At 55.9% G+C, this 16,089-nt stretch overlaps 1 protein-coding gene across 1 annotated transcript in view; it reads right to left on the reverse strand.

Moving 5' to 3' along the window:
* Nucleotides 1-99: 99 nt before the first annotated feature.
* Nucleotides 100-16,089, reverse strand: part of LOC119111258 (T-box transcription factor TBX10) — a 41,599-nt gene continuing 25,609 nt past the window's right edge. The window contains exons 2-10 of the mRNA XM_037235080.1: nucleotides 12,763-13,045; nucleotides 12,217-12,333; nucleotides 11,821-11,977; nucleotides 10,628-10,777; nucleotides 9,570-9,637; nucleotides 8,628-8,682; nucleotides 8,558-8,573; nucleotides 3,016-3,179; nucleotides 100-111 (exon numbers count right to left, since the gene is read on the reverse strand). Coding sequence (XP_037090975.1) covers nucleotides 100-111; nucleotides 3,016-3,179; nucleotides 8,558-8,573; nucleotides 8,628-8,682; nucleotides 9,570-9,637; nucleotides 10,628-10,777; nucleotides 11,821-11,977; nucleotides 12,217-12,333; nucleotides 12,763-13,045 — 1,022 coding nt within the window. The remainder of the gene's footprint in view (nucleotides 112-3,015; nucleotides 3,180-8,557; nucleotides 8,574-8,627; nucleotides 8,683-9,569; nucleotides 9,638-10,627; nucleotides 10,778-11,820; nucleotides 11,978-12,216; nucleotides 12,334-12,762; nucleotides 13,046-16,089) is intronic.

A 16,089-nucleotide genomic window follows, 5' to 3' on the forward strand; every position in this document is an offset into this window, starting at 1 on the left:
GTGGCCTCGGCCGAGGGGTGGGTGGGACGGCACGGATCAATCGACGGCAGGGTCACTGGTTAATCGCTCACGCAGGTCACTGCGAGGGTGCGCACACGGTCACTGGATCACCTAGGAGACCGATTGCTGACCGGACAAAGGGTCATGCGGGACACAGATCGCTGGCGGGACAGGAGATGGTCCCTGAGCCGCGCAGGGAGCAGGGCACAGTGGTACAGCACATCAGGGTACTGGGTTATTCTGTAAGTGATCTCCCTGCACCGAGCAGCAAGAACCAATGCACAATTGGACCGATGGTGAAACACTGAAGTCTTGCTGGAATGGGGGCTGATTGAAATCAGTGTGGATCGGTGCTGAGCTCCCGGCCATAGCTACGCTAAACTCGGCCAGATCCGCCCGTGCGTGCAGCTGCTATTTTCAGAGTGTGGCTATTCGCGTCTGTCTAATCAAGTTCGGCGTCGTTGACAGACGGCTCCACCCGAAGTGCACAGATTGACGTTGGTAGCGCATCGCTGTGTTGATTGATGATTGATCCTGATGGTGTGAACTTAACAGTGTACACAGTACTACACATTCCGTCCGCTTATTGTTACCTGTCACCCTAATAATGATCACTCCACGGAGCGATGCGATGAGGGAGAAATCCCTGTGGAAGCCAGTATCTCTATCAGTTCGAGTAATGAAAATAAATATTTCACTTAAGGTTCTTCCGGAAAAAGAAAATTATGACCCAGCTGCGCAGACTGGGCGCCTTTGTGCTATTTGCCGTGTAAAAATGTTACTGTAAATGTCATAATTACTCGAAAGCAAAGGTTTGGTCCGTTGCGTTACACTGCCACGGTGTCACGCCCATCCAGTTACCGAGCGGCAGCGGCGGCTGGCGGCCAAGTGGTTGTCCGTTGGTGTTGTGATTTGTGGTAGCGTGGTCACGTGACATTATCCGACCACGTGACACTGTCCGGGTATTAAGCGATGTATCGATTAATAACACCTAAGCCCAGGAACTGGGACGTTTCGGGCATCGAAAGGCCATTACCGTGAACATTTCTTTGTGGGCTACATACCGGTTGTCCCGGATCAAAACCACACACATGTGAAGCATCCCCTTCCCTTTTTCTTCAGAGGACGCAGTTTTTAAGATGTTTTATACAGGGCGGTACATTGTCTGACCCATCAAGCATGGCCTGTAGGGGTACGTTGTGAAAGGACACCGTAGTAGGAAGATTCCGGATGCGTTGAATGAACGCCGGGCTTACGGATCGCGTAGCTCAGTTGGGAGAGCGTTGTCTCATTATCGCGCGCGGAACGTCGCGGAATCCGGGTCTGACCTTCGGCCAAGAGTTGCGTCATCACCGTGGCAACCAGCGTAAGAGAGCCGACGCTAAATGATCTGAGGTGTTAAATGGGCTGTTAAACCAAAAAATTCCAGCAAGTACAGAGAGCGTTTGTTATATCTGCGTATTTGTAACGAAACATATTTTCCATTTCATGTGATGCGTTCTGCTGGTTTTTTATCTTTCAGAAAAGAACCGGCACCCTGAAGTGTTTAATGGCTGTTGAATGTGGACTACGGTTACCACTGAGATAACACATTTGAACGTATTGGCCCACTGAAGGGTTTCCATGCAGCTTCTATGTTATATCGAAAAATGCTTTACAAAATTTCGCGATCGTCAACGGAACATGCCTGTTCATGTTGTGTATCGACGCTCAAGAAAGCCTTCCCATTCGCCCATGAGGAGCCTCTTCATGCATGTGTTCCTGGCATGCGTACTAAATAAACAGCTGAACTGAGCCTTCTGTGTTTGAGGCGCCGTACCTTCTGCCAGTGATGCCTTCTAAAATCGTTGGGGGAGGGCTCAACCGAAAAAGTTGACCTAACCAAAACCTGGTTTGTTCCCGCATTTCGGTACTTGTATTTGCTTCCTTGATGCCGAAAGAAAGAACTTTTTTAATATCTCGTAGGTTCGAAATTGGCCTCCTGCGAAGGAATTTATTTTGCCATTTCAAGTCAATACCAGCGGCCTTTTTGTGAAAAGCTTGGAATGGAGTGTAATTCACAGGAAAACATCTTAGGAAATCATGGTAAGAGATCATTGATGACTCCCGCTGTCGGTGATTGTGTTGTGTGACCACCGCGACCACCATTATGCGACAAAATTGCACTTGCCCATGTTGGCGTAGACACGCGTCAAGTTTTATCTAAGCCACCATGCACTTTCAAAAACTGCCAAAAAAATTAGTTGGTTGTTCTTTCTCTCGATCCAGTCAATATCATTTGACATTAACCCTGCGTTCCGCACGTGGTGACAGGTGACCTAATGCACCTTAACTCCAAGCAACGCCCCTGGCTTCATTGCACTTTATTTCATTACGAACGCAGCACTGCACGATACCTCTGCTCGCGCAGCACGAACTATTCACGGACTTCACGTACACACCGGCCGAACAATCAAGTAACAGAGGTGCCAGCGAAGACTGACGGACCTTCGTCAGTCTCGTGGGCTCCAAGCGACCACCGAGCCAATCACAAGCGCGCTCCGGCCGACAACCGGCCAACAGTCGCCATACGAACGTATATAAGAATACAAATCATCCGGGCACTCGGCGACATCAAGCGCTCACGAGTGTTCTCTCCCGCCATTGTCCTGTCCGCTGCCGACGAAAGCAGGAGCTGCCACTGCCCACCCACCCTTTATGCCGGGTGCCATGAATAAATACTCCCCCGCTCATTAATCGCGGACGTATTTATTTTCCCCGGCAATTTTCAACAGTTGTCGGGCTGGCACCATCGGCGTTTCTCGCGCCTCGTTTTTCAGGCGGGCGACAGCATAATGCGATCTTCACCTGGCGCCGTACTCATAGGTGGCGCTGTGCGGCGGCGGCAGCGGCGGCGGCGCGGCGCTGGCCGCCGCCCCGCTGCGGTACAGGCCGGGCACGCCGGGCGCGCCGCCGCCGTAGCCGGCCGCGCCGCCGCCGGCGTACAGCGGCGCCCGGCCGCCGGGCCGCGAGTACTGGCGGCGAGCGCGCCTTGTACGGGTATGTCGTGAAGAGGGGCCCGTAGTAGGCAGCGCTCGGGTACGGCTGGGTGCCGGGCGCCGGCGGGACGTACTGCTGCGCGGCCGCCGGGAACATGCGCGACATGGCTGACACGGCGGCCGCCTCGCTCCGCTCCGGCTCTGGCGGCAGGGGCACAGCGGGTTAGCGGGGTCGCAGTGGATCGGCTAGGTTATAACGGGTCAGCGGGACCGTAGGGTCACAGCGGTCGGCGAAGACGTAGCGGGGTCACAGTGGGTCCGTGTCGGCACGCGGACGGCGGGGGCGTGTGTGGTCGTTTGGTCATGAACACGCGCCCGGCTGGTCGGCTTATTTTCTAAAAAATATTTTATCCGAACCTTTTGAATGGATGGATTTCTGGGATCAGAACTCACGCTAAGCAGTGCTTGTTGTGTGAGCCTTGACTCCTGCCATCCGATCGCCCAATTCCAATTAAACGGCAGAATTTGGTGGCGAAAGGTTAACGTGCCACAATACTAAATTCACAGAGCGGATTGTTATGTATGTTCATTCACTTGAGTGAAAACTTAAGGTTCTTAGGTCACGACCTTCCGGTGAAATAAGGCCACTTAAGGTCACCCTCAAGATTGGTGCCTAGAGCGCCCCCAGGCCTCATCACGCAACCACCTTGAACCTAGATACCGTTTCTAAGCAAAAGATAATTGGTGTTGATTTCAGTTCGGCGGCCTTTTTTGACCTTTAGAAGGTCATGACGACCAAAACCTAAAGCATTGTTTTATTTTGGATTTGAATAATCACCAATGATTACGCTTGGGGGTACGTTCCTTAAAATAAAAGATCCATGTGTGGCACTTTCGGGCGGTGACCTACTCTGACCTTAACGAAATAAAAGGAATATGTCTGCTGCCGTCCCAGTTATTAATGAAGTCGAAATGAGCATCAAAAATCACCCCTTTAAGCAAGCGCTTCAATAAAACAGGTTAATTTGACCTTGGTATGACTTTCACCTCAACCTAACCCTGTGACCGTGCCCAAGGTCAATGTAGTTTTCCGAAATCTTAAATGCGGCTGGCTTATTGTTTAAGAAACTATCTCAAAGATGCATGGCTTTGTCGAGCATTTAGTTGTCGTTTCAGATTGAACGATTTCTAATGAATTGCCTTCGCTGATAGCCATGGCCTGAATTTGACCTGTCATTGGTCAGCGACCTTGTAAGGTACGTCCAATCTTTTCCTTCAAAACATTCGCCATTTATTTGCCTATAGCTATGCAAAATTTTGGGCGGCTTCCCCACAACGTTGGGAAATCATTCTATAAAAACCTTCGGGGGTGGTGAGAAATCAAATTAACCCCACGTTCTCCTCCTCCTCCTCCTGAGCGCGTGTTAAAACACGCAATGATATCGCTGACAACCCATTTGAGATAGTGGGGGACGAGTGCGTAGGCTCGTGCGCACGATTAGCCCGGGTGCACAGCAACTGGGGCCAATGCAGAGGTTCAGGTAGGGACGCATGTAGAGGCCGTTACAGTTTGGTGAAATCCATTAGGACTATTATAACATGGGTAACGAGCTGAATTGGGTACGAATGATGGGAAAAGTCTGGTAAACGATAAGCATTTCAAGACACGTCGGATAGATAATAAGATGTTTCGTACAGTGTTCTTGGTTGTGCTTCTTTTTCAATCATCAAAGGAGTAAGACCTTGAGCTCCGTTTTGTCGTTGTTTTGTTTTGTTTTTTGTTCCTTTTTGGCACCCTGAATTGTAAGGAATTATTCTTCCAATAACGAAGTTCCTTTTACCAGGAGGGTGGTTAAACAAGATTATCAAGGAAGCATTGACCGCACTGACACACATCGACGGTCAAAGCCGTGCTCATGGCCACGAGTGTGACCAGTGACTGGTAAGCACTCAGGACCATGATCACAGCTTAGAAACGTCGACTTTAGTTCATAAGGCTGTAAAACCTCCTTGATGGCGTTGTTTAACCAGGCATATTGAAGGCCGACCACTGGCAGAATAAGATCTCTTAACTCATGGTAAGCTTAGGGATAAATTTCCTTGATTTCCTTTTCCATACTGCGGCTAAAGGCTTCGTACAGTTTAGCGGCTGGGAGCCAGGTGGGCACGAGCCATTAGAAATGGGCAACCGCATCTTGTCCGGTACTTTGGGGAGGGGGGACTCGTGAATATCACTTCAACCTGAAGTGACGCAAATGTACCCAAATTCCGAACAGACGTGAGGTAGAGGCACTGGCAGCTGCCATCCCGGCATCCCAGTCCCAGCCGCGCGTGATCGCTTCAGCAGACGCCGTTCGACTCCGCGGGGCCGAGGCTCCTCCGTTCGGGCGTCCGGCATCTCGACGGCTCCCACACCCAGCCGGCCGGCCGGCGGGGGGGGGGGGGGGGGGGGGGGGAGCAGGACGAGTGGCGGCCGGCCGCCCGCTCTGCCATCATTTAAGTTTTTGTTTTCATTTGTTGGATGCTCGACTGGCAGGAGACAAACGGCGCTCGTTAGAAGGCTGGCGGGGAGCTGTGTTGGGTTTCGGCCGGCCGCGGAGGGCCGCCGCCGGCGCCCGGCCCGGCGCCAGGCAGCCTCGGAGGGCAGCCGGGCCGGGGCCGGGAGGAAACGGCGCGGCGACGCCGATGGCGCAGGTGGTGCGGGCGCTGTCTGGTCCGCGCGAGTGAGGTAATGACTCTCTCTGGGATGGTTTGAGAAATCGACTTAATTGGGTGAGATATTGCTGCGCTGAAAAGAACAAACAAGCAACCGAGAATGTGCATCCCATAATCAGGGCACCAGAATTGTAAAGGACAGGTGGTACTTTTCATCTGCCGTTTCTGCATACAGCTAAACGCTCCCTTACAGACCCGTGCACAATGTTTGAGCTCGTCTTTCCATTTGCCTTTGAACTCTGTGACAATCCTGTGACATGACAATTCTGTACCGACTGCTTTCCTTATTCACAAGCCTCTGCATCTTTCGAGGGGCTGCCTCGTCAGCGCGGCGAACCTATAATAAATGGTCGGACTTGTTTGAATGGGAAGGCCGTCTCGAAATTGCGATCCAAACAATCTCCGCTGGGATAATTTAACCTGTCAGCACTCAGCGTAAACAAACTTGGGTGGAACAAAAATTGGATTAACAGAATGGTGTGTTTATTGTCTCACACCCAGACTACTCGTGTTAAGTGCCAAGTTCCGTGAGACTTCACTAGACAAAGGTTACAAGGAGGGCAGCATTGTCTGCCTGCTTATGACCGGTGTGATTAAGAGCGATATGCAGTTGCAGGCATTGCATGGTTGTTACTATCATTGATGAATGTCCAGAACGCAGTCAGAATTTTACGGTAGCTTCAAGTAACAGCCGCGTGCGCGGATCCCAAAGGTAGACAGATCTCAAATATCAATCAAGAGTTGATAAGATGCAAAGTCAACCTAGGATCCTAAAAGATCCTTCACAAGACTGGCAATGGATCCTGGATCCCAATAGTTTTGATGACAAACTTTCAAGCATGAGGCTGGAACTCAAGATATTTTGGGGCAAATTGCTTGAAGGAGACCAGGTCTCAGCAGGAGATATTCTATAAAGTTAAAAACAAAGTTCGGTTTCATGAAAATTTTGAATAATAGGAATCCATGCACGTACCAATCAAGCAGAAATCTGCTCTTTTAGCAAAGCCTATAAAGCCTCAGCAGTGGAGGGTAGTCTTTGACAGCAAAGCTTGCAGGTAGTTTTTGGAAATTTGTTTGTCCGCATTATTTCGTACCAAAAAGGTACACTGATATCGGGGCAAGAGAGTAAGAGAGCTGTCACTGCACATCTCTCGTAATATTTATCTTACGTTTTGGAGATGAGATAAGTCAACAGTACTCTACTTTGGATGGAAAATTTATCCCTAAAGCTCTTCCGAAATGGGTCCTTGAAGCTTCTGCAAGCAATTTTAAGTTGAATGCTGGATTATAGTGTTTCGACAACCTTTGCTAAGGATTTTGCACCCCAAAGGATCTGTGTCATGCAGGACACCTCTGTAAGAAGTGCCCTTAGTCCGGGGACGGATACACACCTGAAGTGTTATACATCAAGTGAGGTGGTCGGTTCAGTTTTTCAGAAGGCGGACCAGATGGGCATCGTCCTATGCTTGCGAAGGGAGTGTCCCTCAGCCAGTCGAGTAGAAAGTGCAGGTATGTTACGTGTAACCTGGATCCGAAAATGCTAGATAATGTGCTCATGCCCTTAGGTTACTGAAACCAGAAGCGATTATTACCCCTATGATGTGGTGGTACGTGTGAATTATTGGGCAACAATTAAGAAATGATTTGCAATATGGTGTGTCTTGTTTTTTTCTGATCTTCATGCAAGATCGCCTTACCAACAGGCAACAAGCTGTGCGGGTATCATAACACGCACTGATTTGCAGCGACTTCTTGCACATTTTTGCAGCGGAAATTAACAAACAACTCAGATTTAAGATGTTGAGATGAATCATTTTTTTCACATTTAAGAAAGCCCCTGTGTGAAAGCGGATTGGCGCGGATTTATTTGACAATTTTTTTCTGGTAATTGAGACTGCTTCTGATTGGGTTCAGAAGTCTGGGAAAAGTGGGTTGGCGGGTGGACTGGATCTGGGCTTGCCGGACTCGACTGGGCCCGATTCTGAAAACTCAATCCATGAAGTGCTCTATTTTCCACCACTGAAAAGCGTACAGCTACGGTTTTGCGACGGCCTGGTACTTAGGCTCGAGCTATGCTGTCACTTTTCACAGCCTGGGAGCTCTTAAAAAAGCCGTACGAGATCACATAGAATGGGGCTAGCCGGATGGTTCAAAACATATCTTTAATATTTACATGCTTTGGCTAAAAACCTAAATCAAAACGCGTTGGCTGCACTGATGATCTAATCAACCCATCGGTTGTGGTTCGGAGTTGGCGCAGTCTGCAACCATCCGAAGCGATACGAATGGTTAGCTCCAGCAAAGTGTTTAACCGTTAAGTTTTGCCGCTGGTTGGACTGTTCCGCCTGTTTTGGCTCTGGTCGGCCGGGCCGGCCGACGGTGTCAGGGACCGTGAGAGTTGACTCCTCCGCTTCAGCAGCGGTGGCATCCACCGCTGTCGCCGGCATCTCGGCGGCCAGCTATTTTTCTCGAGAACTATCTGGCTCTACGGGAAAGGAAAACAGCGAGGGCATCGGAAGCGGCCGGCGGAAACTCGAGCCGCGCCCCGTAAACACCGTTTTCCCCGCGGCGCTGTCATCGGACCAGCTGGCGGCGGCGGCGGCGCGCCATTTATCACGCGCGCCGGCGGGTCGGGTCAGGAGCGCGCGCGGCAGCCGGCGGCGCCAGTCCGTCTGCCGACACCGGACACCGCCGCCGGCCGCTGACCGGTCAGAGGTCGGCCGGGGCGCGGCGCGCCGCTCGCCCGTAATAAATGGCGGCTGAGGCCCGGCCGCCAGGGCGCCGGCGACTCATTACGCGCGTCCGCCGGGTAAACAGAGCGCGCCACTGCTTACACGGCGCCGTATCAACAGGAGCTCGCTCACCTTTCTCGGGCTTGGTCTGCAGCAGCATGTGCGGTGCGGCGGACATGGCGGGCGGCCGCGGCGCGCCGGCCGGCGTCAGCTGGCGGCCCTGGCCCGGCATGGCGCCCATCATGTCCGGCATGCCACTGTCAATCGCGGCCGGCCGGTCAAGACGGGTCAGCTGCGGGGAGGCCGGCAGGGCGAGCGGCGGCGGGGCGCCGGGCAGGGGCACTCGACCCGTGACCGCCGGCGAGGCCCGAGTCAACAGAGGACGGATACCCGCCCGAAGGGGAGGGGGAGGCGCAACAGTGCGGTGGGGTGAATGGATACGCTTGAGGCATACTGAGAATAGAGAAGTAACACACCACAGTGGAGCGCACCTGAGATGACGTTGCATATAATGCAGATGCACTGCAACGTCTAAAGAGGATGCAAGGCTGCCATACTCTTTTGCAGCAGTGTAGCAGAATGTGAAAGTTTTTTATTGTCAGAGAAACGTAAATCCTGAATTATCGCAGAGGGCGGGAGAAGTGGATGATCAATAACATTATATAACCACAGGGAGTTCTATGGGAGGATACTTAAAATGAACAGATAACAAACACATCGCAGTACCAACAGGGCCAGTACCAATCAGACTCAACCGAAATGAGAAGCAGCATGCTGCGCGCAGGGAACGACAAATCGCAGCATCCGGGAGCAAACGCACCGCAGCATCCACAGATTTGGGTCAGGTTACAATATCAACAGAAAACGGACACATTGCAGTACCAACAGGGAATGTACACACAGCGGGCATCGGGATGTGACTGGAATTCGTGAAATGGGTGCGATTCGTTTCATCTGACGTTCGCGTTCGTCGTCAAACAGCAAGCACTGGACTGACTACCGGGGTTTCAAACAGGCAGATGAGCCGCCAAGGCCATGTAAACGACAGCGCGTCCCTCCAAAAGGGCGGAAGGCGAGGTAGGATCAGCTGCGTGTCGGAGGATCGCTGCTCCCGACAGCACAGCCGGTCGGTGGGTTCACTCACCAGTCGTCCGGGTCGCAGTCCCGGAAGCCCTTGGCGAACGGGTTGCTGGCGATCTTCAGCTGCGTGACCTGGGGAGCATTTCCGGCGGTCAGCCAGAGAGGGCGCCCGGCCTCTGACTCAGCCCGTCCCCTCCCCCATCCGGCCGCCTGACCGGGCTCACACCCTCGGGCGTAATTATTTACCGGCGCCCGGCTTTCATCGGTCGGCCGCTGATACCATCTGCGATTCTTACATCCTCATTTATTAAGGCGAGCGCCGCTTCCGCGGCGGCCGGCTGGCGCCGACCGGTGACGTCACCGATCGGTGACGTCACACGCGGGGCGGGGATGGCGGCGCCGGCGACGGTCCCGCGGGGGCGGTTGCGCCGGGGCGGGTCCTGTGACGGATGGTCGGCCCGCCGGTAAGGCGCGTCGACCCCCTTCAACGGCCAAGATGGATGGCCTGTGACGTCACGCCACGCCACTGTTTTCGCCTCCGGGCGCGGCGGTGGGTCCAGCCGGAACGGAACGGAACGGCGGACCGGTCCAGCGGACTGGTCCGGTGGCTGGGCGCGGCGTGCGTGTGGGATAGGCGGAACGAAGCAGAACGGTGATGCGGTCTGGTCGGGGCGGAACAGCAGAACAGTCCGAAGAGCGGCCGAACGGGAGACGAGGAACGGCCGGAGCGGGACGAAAAAGTGACGAGTTCCAGTCGGATAGGGACAGCAGCCTGCTTGGCTGGAACGACAGAGTACCACGGCCTTTGCAAGTCGAAGTACATATACATATCGTATACATATCGTACGTATTGTGCTGCTGGAAAAGTCAAAAGCGCCTGAGGCGAGCGAAACGGGTGAGTTCAAGAAATGCAGCGTTGGCACGTGAAATGCAGGGTGTCGAAGACTGCATGAGTGAGCGGAGCTTTTGTTGCAAGGTGTTCATTTATGAGCAGAGATGAATAAAGGTGATCAATTTGGTCATACTTTAACATTTATAACCTTGACATTAAAAAATGCAGGAATCTCTTCTGAGACCTCTGATCTCGGTAGCAACATATCACGCTTTGATTCTGCTACATACCCTTTGATTCTGATACGCTGTGACGGCCATGAACTTGGTTTCTGAGAAGACGAATGTCTTGAAGTTCTGGTAGTTCCCTTGCTCTTCTCCTTTGGGGTTGTAGATGACATGAAACCGGGGCTGGTATCGATGCATTGAGTTCAGGATAATCTGAAACACCGCAGACTTGTCACTGTCTGCCTGCCTCTCCGGCAACACACTGGGAAGTGTTCGATCAGGCCACGGCCGCGTGCACGCCTGACGTTGAAAGCGGTTGATGTCTGATGACTGACCGCTGAATCTGGGCGGAAAACCAAACAAACAAACCGGCAAATGACCGAACAATCGCTTCAGCAGACTCCGCGAAAGCCGCAGTGCTGCACGCATCATCGGAGCTACCATGCTGACGGTTCGCTGCAAATGGCTTCCGCGCGCCATTGGCTCTGGCGTGAGGCCGTCAACACAGCGGCAGACACAGGCCTGTGTCGCCGTGACGGTGCTCAGCCCGGCGCTGCCGAGGGGGGACGCCGGCGCTGCCGAGGGGGGACGCCGGCGCTGCCGAGGGGGGACGCCGGCGCTGCCGAGGGGGACGCCGGCGCTGCCGAGGGGGGACGCCGGCGCCGGCCGAGGGGGGACGCCGGCGCCGGCCGAGGGGGGACGCCGGCGCTGCCGAGGGGGGACGCCGGCGCTGCCGAGGGGGGACGCCGACGCCGGCCGAGGAGGGACGCCGGCGCTGCCGAGGGGGGATGCCGGCGCCGGCCGAGGGGGGACGCCGGCGCCGGCCGAGGGGGGACGCCGGCGCCGGCCGAGGAGGGACGCCGGCGCTGCCGAGGAGGGACGCCGGCGGTGCTGAGGAGGAACGCCGGCGCTGCCGAGGGGGGACGCCGGCGCCGGCCGAGGAGGGACGCCGGCGCTGCCGAGGGGGGACGCCGGCGCTGCCGAGGGGGGACGCCGGCGCCGGCCGAGGAGGGACGCCGGCGCTGCCGAGGGGGGACGCCGGCGCTGCCGAGGAGGGACGCCGGCGGTGCTGAGGAGGAACGCCGGCGCTGCCGAGGGGGGACGCCGGCGCCGGCCGAGGAGGGACGCCGGCGCTGCCGAGGGGGGACGCCGGCGCCGGCCGAGGAGGGCACCGACGCCGACCGAGGAGGACACCGACGCCGGCGCCGGCCGAGGAGGGACACCGGCGCCGACCGGGACGACCGCCGCCCACTCACGTATCCGTTGTCGTCGTACGGGTTGTTGGTCAGCTTGAGCTTGTCGAACGAGATGACCTGCTTCATCCAGTGCGACCCAAGCGCAGGACTGTCAGGGTGCATGTGGATGCGGGGTGGCGCGTGCGCATCCGCCTTGCCCGCTATCACCCAGCTGGAGCTGCGGGAGGGCGGTGGCAGCGCGCGCGTGAGCTCGCAGACACACTGACGCCTCGTGCAGGCCTCTCCACCCATCCATCATCTTGAAGACGTGTACACGTCGTGCAAGTGTGTGGTATTCGGTGGTTCTGATAAGTGATGCGTAAAGCATGTCATAACAGTTCCGAAGAGCCGCAGAAGTGAAAGAGAACACGCGCTGTTCTTGCAAGTACCGCAGTGATAGCAGATATCCAAACATACCTGTGGAAGGCGTAGCGGTACCTCTTGTCATCGACGGGCACAAAATCCATCTGGAGCATATACTCTTCTAACTGGTGCATGCCGTATAACCGTATTTGAAAGACTGGAAACATTCGCCTGCAAGTCAGAAAGTCGCAGTCAAACCATATTTTCCCGAAACTAGTAAACAAAGACAGCAAAGCGCAGATCTTGTAGTGAGCAATTATTAGAGGTTTTCCGCAATAACATCCTTGATTTTATGGCCCATGTCCAGCAAGTGAATGATGGAGCCGTCTAGGAAAACACCATCGATTATCCCAGCTAGATGATGCCTCTTAATGGCTCCACGTTCCATATCGGTGCGGGCACGTTAGGGCTACCCGAGTCCTTGGCCTCATTGTTTTGCCGACATCAGCATTTCATTTTTTATCTTCATTGATGTTTACCAGACACAATGACGTGTGCCGAGCGGCCGCACCGCTGGCTGCAGCGGCGCAGCAGCGCGCCGGCGCCCATCCCTGTGCACAGCGCGGCCCCCAGCCATCAGCGCCCTCTCGCGCGCCCCACCTGCCGGCCTTGGTGACGATCATCTCGGTGGTGAGCTCGTTGAACTGCTGCCACTGCTCCTTCATCTCGAGCACGGTCGAGACGGAGGCCAGCTTGGGGTGCAGGGGCCGCTGCTCGGCACCCTCCGCCGTCCGCTCGTCGTTGCGGTCGGAGGCCTGCGGCGTGTTGCCGTTCACGTCGCCGGCTAGCTTGTCTCGCTCGGGTCGGCTGAACGCGCACTGGTACAGCTGGCGGTACGGGTCTGCGCAGTCCAGCCGTGTCCGCTCGCCGCCCAGGAAACACGCTGGCGGAGACAGGGAGCGCCGTCAGCGGAGCGCGCTGACGGAGACAGGGAGCGCCGTCAGCGGAGCGTGCTGACGGAGACAGGGAGCGCCGTCAGCGGAGCGCGCTGACGGAGATAGGTAGCGCCGTCAGCGGAACGCGCTGACGGAGACAGGGAGCGCCGTCAGCGGAACGCGCTGACGGAGACAGGGAGCGCCGTCAGCGGAGCGCGCTGACGGAGATAGGGAGCGCCGTCAGCGGAACGCGCTGACGGAGACAGGGAGCGCCGTCAGCGGAGCGCACTGACGGAGATAGGGAGTACCGTCAGCAGAGCGCGCTGTCGGAGGCAGGGAGCGCCGTCAGCGGAACGCGCTGACGGAGACAGGGAGCGCCGTCAGCGGAGCGCGCTGACGGAGACAGGAAGCGCCGTCAGCGGAGCGCGCTGACGGGGATAGGGAGTACCGTCAGCAGGGCGCGTGTTGGAGACCGGGCTCGCTTGTCGGAGACCGGGCTGGCGTGCGCGGACGTGTAAGTGGCCGAGTGGTGTTGGACGTTGCTGCCGGGGTCGTTGGTTCTGGTATTCAGCTGGCGTCGCGGTAGACTTCCCTCAAGCGGCGATGTTGACGGCAATGGCGCGAGAGTTTGCATGCGCTAATAGCTAACTGAACTGGGTATACTGTTATTGATGCGCGATGTCGGAGACCTATCAGATCTCGAGCGATGGGAAATGTTTAAGACGCAATGCTGGATGATTCTGCTGACTGCTCGTAGAAATGACATAATATCATCGTGACGTCACCAAATGACTGACCAATGTCGTTGGTTGATTACTGTATCAGGTGCATTATGCACTATACATTTTTTATCAGCATGGTATCAAACATCAAAACCGGGCTCACGTCTCTTCACCGGTAATAGGTGTTGCAATATTTGGGACACTTTTAACTGCTGGGCTCCCTGTGACCACCGAGTCTTTTGTCGACGTTTCCCCTCCTGTGCAAGATACAGCGCTCACTGCGTCACTGGTATGACGAAGTGAGCCCTGCTTCCTGGACGAGCACTATTTGCAGTCAGCCACCGCTATAGACCCTATCATTAACCGGAGCATAATATCGCACCTCTCATTCGGGGGTTCTCTGTCTTATGTGCCAAAATAGCGCATGTAAATTACCCGGGATGATAAATTAGCTGTGTTTGACGCGCGCGCGATCGACTGCGGTCGGCAGCGTCACGGTCGTCGCGCGCCGTGAGGAGTGTCGCGTGACCAAGACGTACCGCACACAAAGTAGTGCAAATCGCCTTCAATTACCCAGAACTAACATCACATTTCACGGCGCGCCTCGTTTATTCCTGCCAGTGCCTGGCGACGTAAACAGCCATTTGTCAGGAGGGCGCCGGCGGCTATGAGTCCATAAATCGGGGGCCGGTGCCCGGCCGGGCGGCGTCAGAGGGCGGCGACGGCGGCTGACCCGCGCCCCTACAGGTGTTCCGGCGCCGGCCGCCGCTGACGGACGCGTCACTAACGATGACGACGTCGGCAGCTGGGCGCAGCCGGGACCGGGCGTCACCGGTCACCGGCGCCCGGGGCGCGCGCCTCCCCCTTCCCCTCAAAACATCGGCCCTGTCCTGTCACACACCGGCGGCGCCCCTAAATCTCCAGCCGTCCAATAAACGTCACCGGAGCGACGGAGCGCAAATAGAGCGGCGGAGCGAGGCGCTCCGCCGGCGCGCCACGCGCGCCGCCGCCGCGCCCTCTGGAGGACCGGCGCGGTGCTTTGGCATTCCACCTGTCCCCGGTTATTAATTAGCCCGAGCTGCTGTGATGCATGGCTGCAGTCGGATTGGCCCCATATATCATCGCCAATGAGTAATTTGAAGCCATAAGCATCTTCTGGCTAATCTGTGCCGAAATCGACGCCGACGGTGCGGTTTTCCGTCTTTCAGGTTTTCCAGGCGACGCACCTGATCAGATTTCGTCGAAAACGGATTGTATCAAACCTGTTGTGGCACGAAGCACAGAATCAAACTCGGTTTGTGTTCACAATTTGATGCTGCTGTGCCTCTGCTTTAGCCGACGAAAGCGTAATTGTTCCTTTGTTATGGTTGGCTGGTAAGAATTATTGTAGGCTAGGTGGCAGCTACCAACAGTCCCAACTAGAGGCCCTCAGTTTCGCGAGTTTGCCCCCAATGGGTGCTTTGACTCCCCCGTACGTTCCTGCGCGGTTCTCCATTGCAGTTAAATGTAGGAGCAGTGTAGCATCAGGGCTGCTGAGGTTCTGATCTGCGATGCCCATGGTTGGAACGTATCAAAAGCATGTCGTGTGTGGCCCGCCTGAAGTGCGAGGTCTGCTTACACTGCCGAAGTGGTGCACTTTTCGTTAGTGTGCACCTCCTGTCTGGTGAAGGTGGGCGGAAAAGGACTACAGACTTCCCGAACGTGTGAGTAGTGTTTGCCCGCGGCCGCTGAAGACTCGTCTGCGTCAGTTTTACAGCCCCGGAGCAAGCTCTGTGTGGCATTACTGGCCAGCTATGGCTAGCTATAGCGCTGGCCCATCGGAAGTCCGGCGAGAGTGGCCAGTGACCTCGGTGGCCTGGTCACGAGTCACGGCAGCATCGGCAGGCAGTAACGGAGCCGCCGTGCTGGAGCTGGAGCGCGGCCCACAGCGGTCCAGTCAGACGGGACAACAGGCCGGCCGCGCTGCAGGGGTGCAGTCAGCCGGCTGCAGATGACAACAGGCGCGGAGTGACGGCACGGTCCAGTCGAGGCCGAGGCCGGGCGTGGCACGCGGACCCTGCCCGGTTGCGTCAGATCGCCCAGGGCCGCTGTAAATTCATGTGCACCGTCTTCTCCCGCCATGTTGAGGCTGGGAAGTCTGGCCTTTCGTTTATCTAGGCGTGATGAACGTGATTTATGGGAAAGGAATCCTTGAACTCGGCTTCGACGTAACACCGGTGCGGCGATGACCTCATGGCATCTCGTGACCTCTCGCCGTCCTTCCACGACACACCGGAGCCTCCGAGTGAGCCGTGCAGTGCGGGGAACGGCAGCCATGAGCCACGGCAGTA

Source organism: Pollicipes pollicipes, unplaced genomic scaffold, assembly GCF_011947565.3.
Source record: "Pollicipes pollicipes isolate AB1234 unplaced genomic scaffold, Ppol_2.1 Scaffold_7261;HRSCAF=8764_pilon_pilon_pilon, whole genome shotgun sequence".
Taxonomy (NCBI): domain Eukaryota; kingdom Metazoa; phylum Arthropoda; class Thecostraca; order Pollicipedomorpha; family Pollicipedidae; genus Pollicipes; species Pollicipes pollicipes.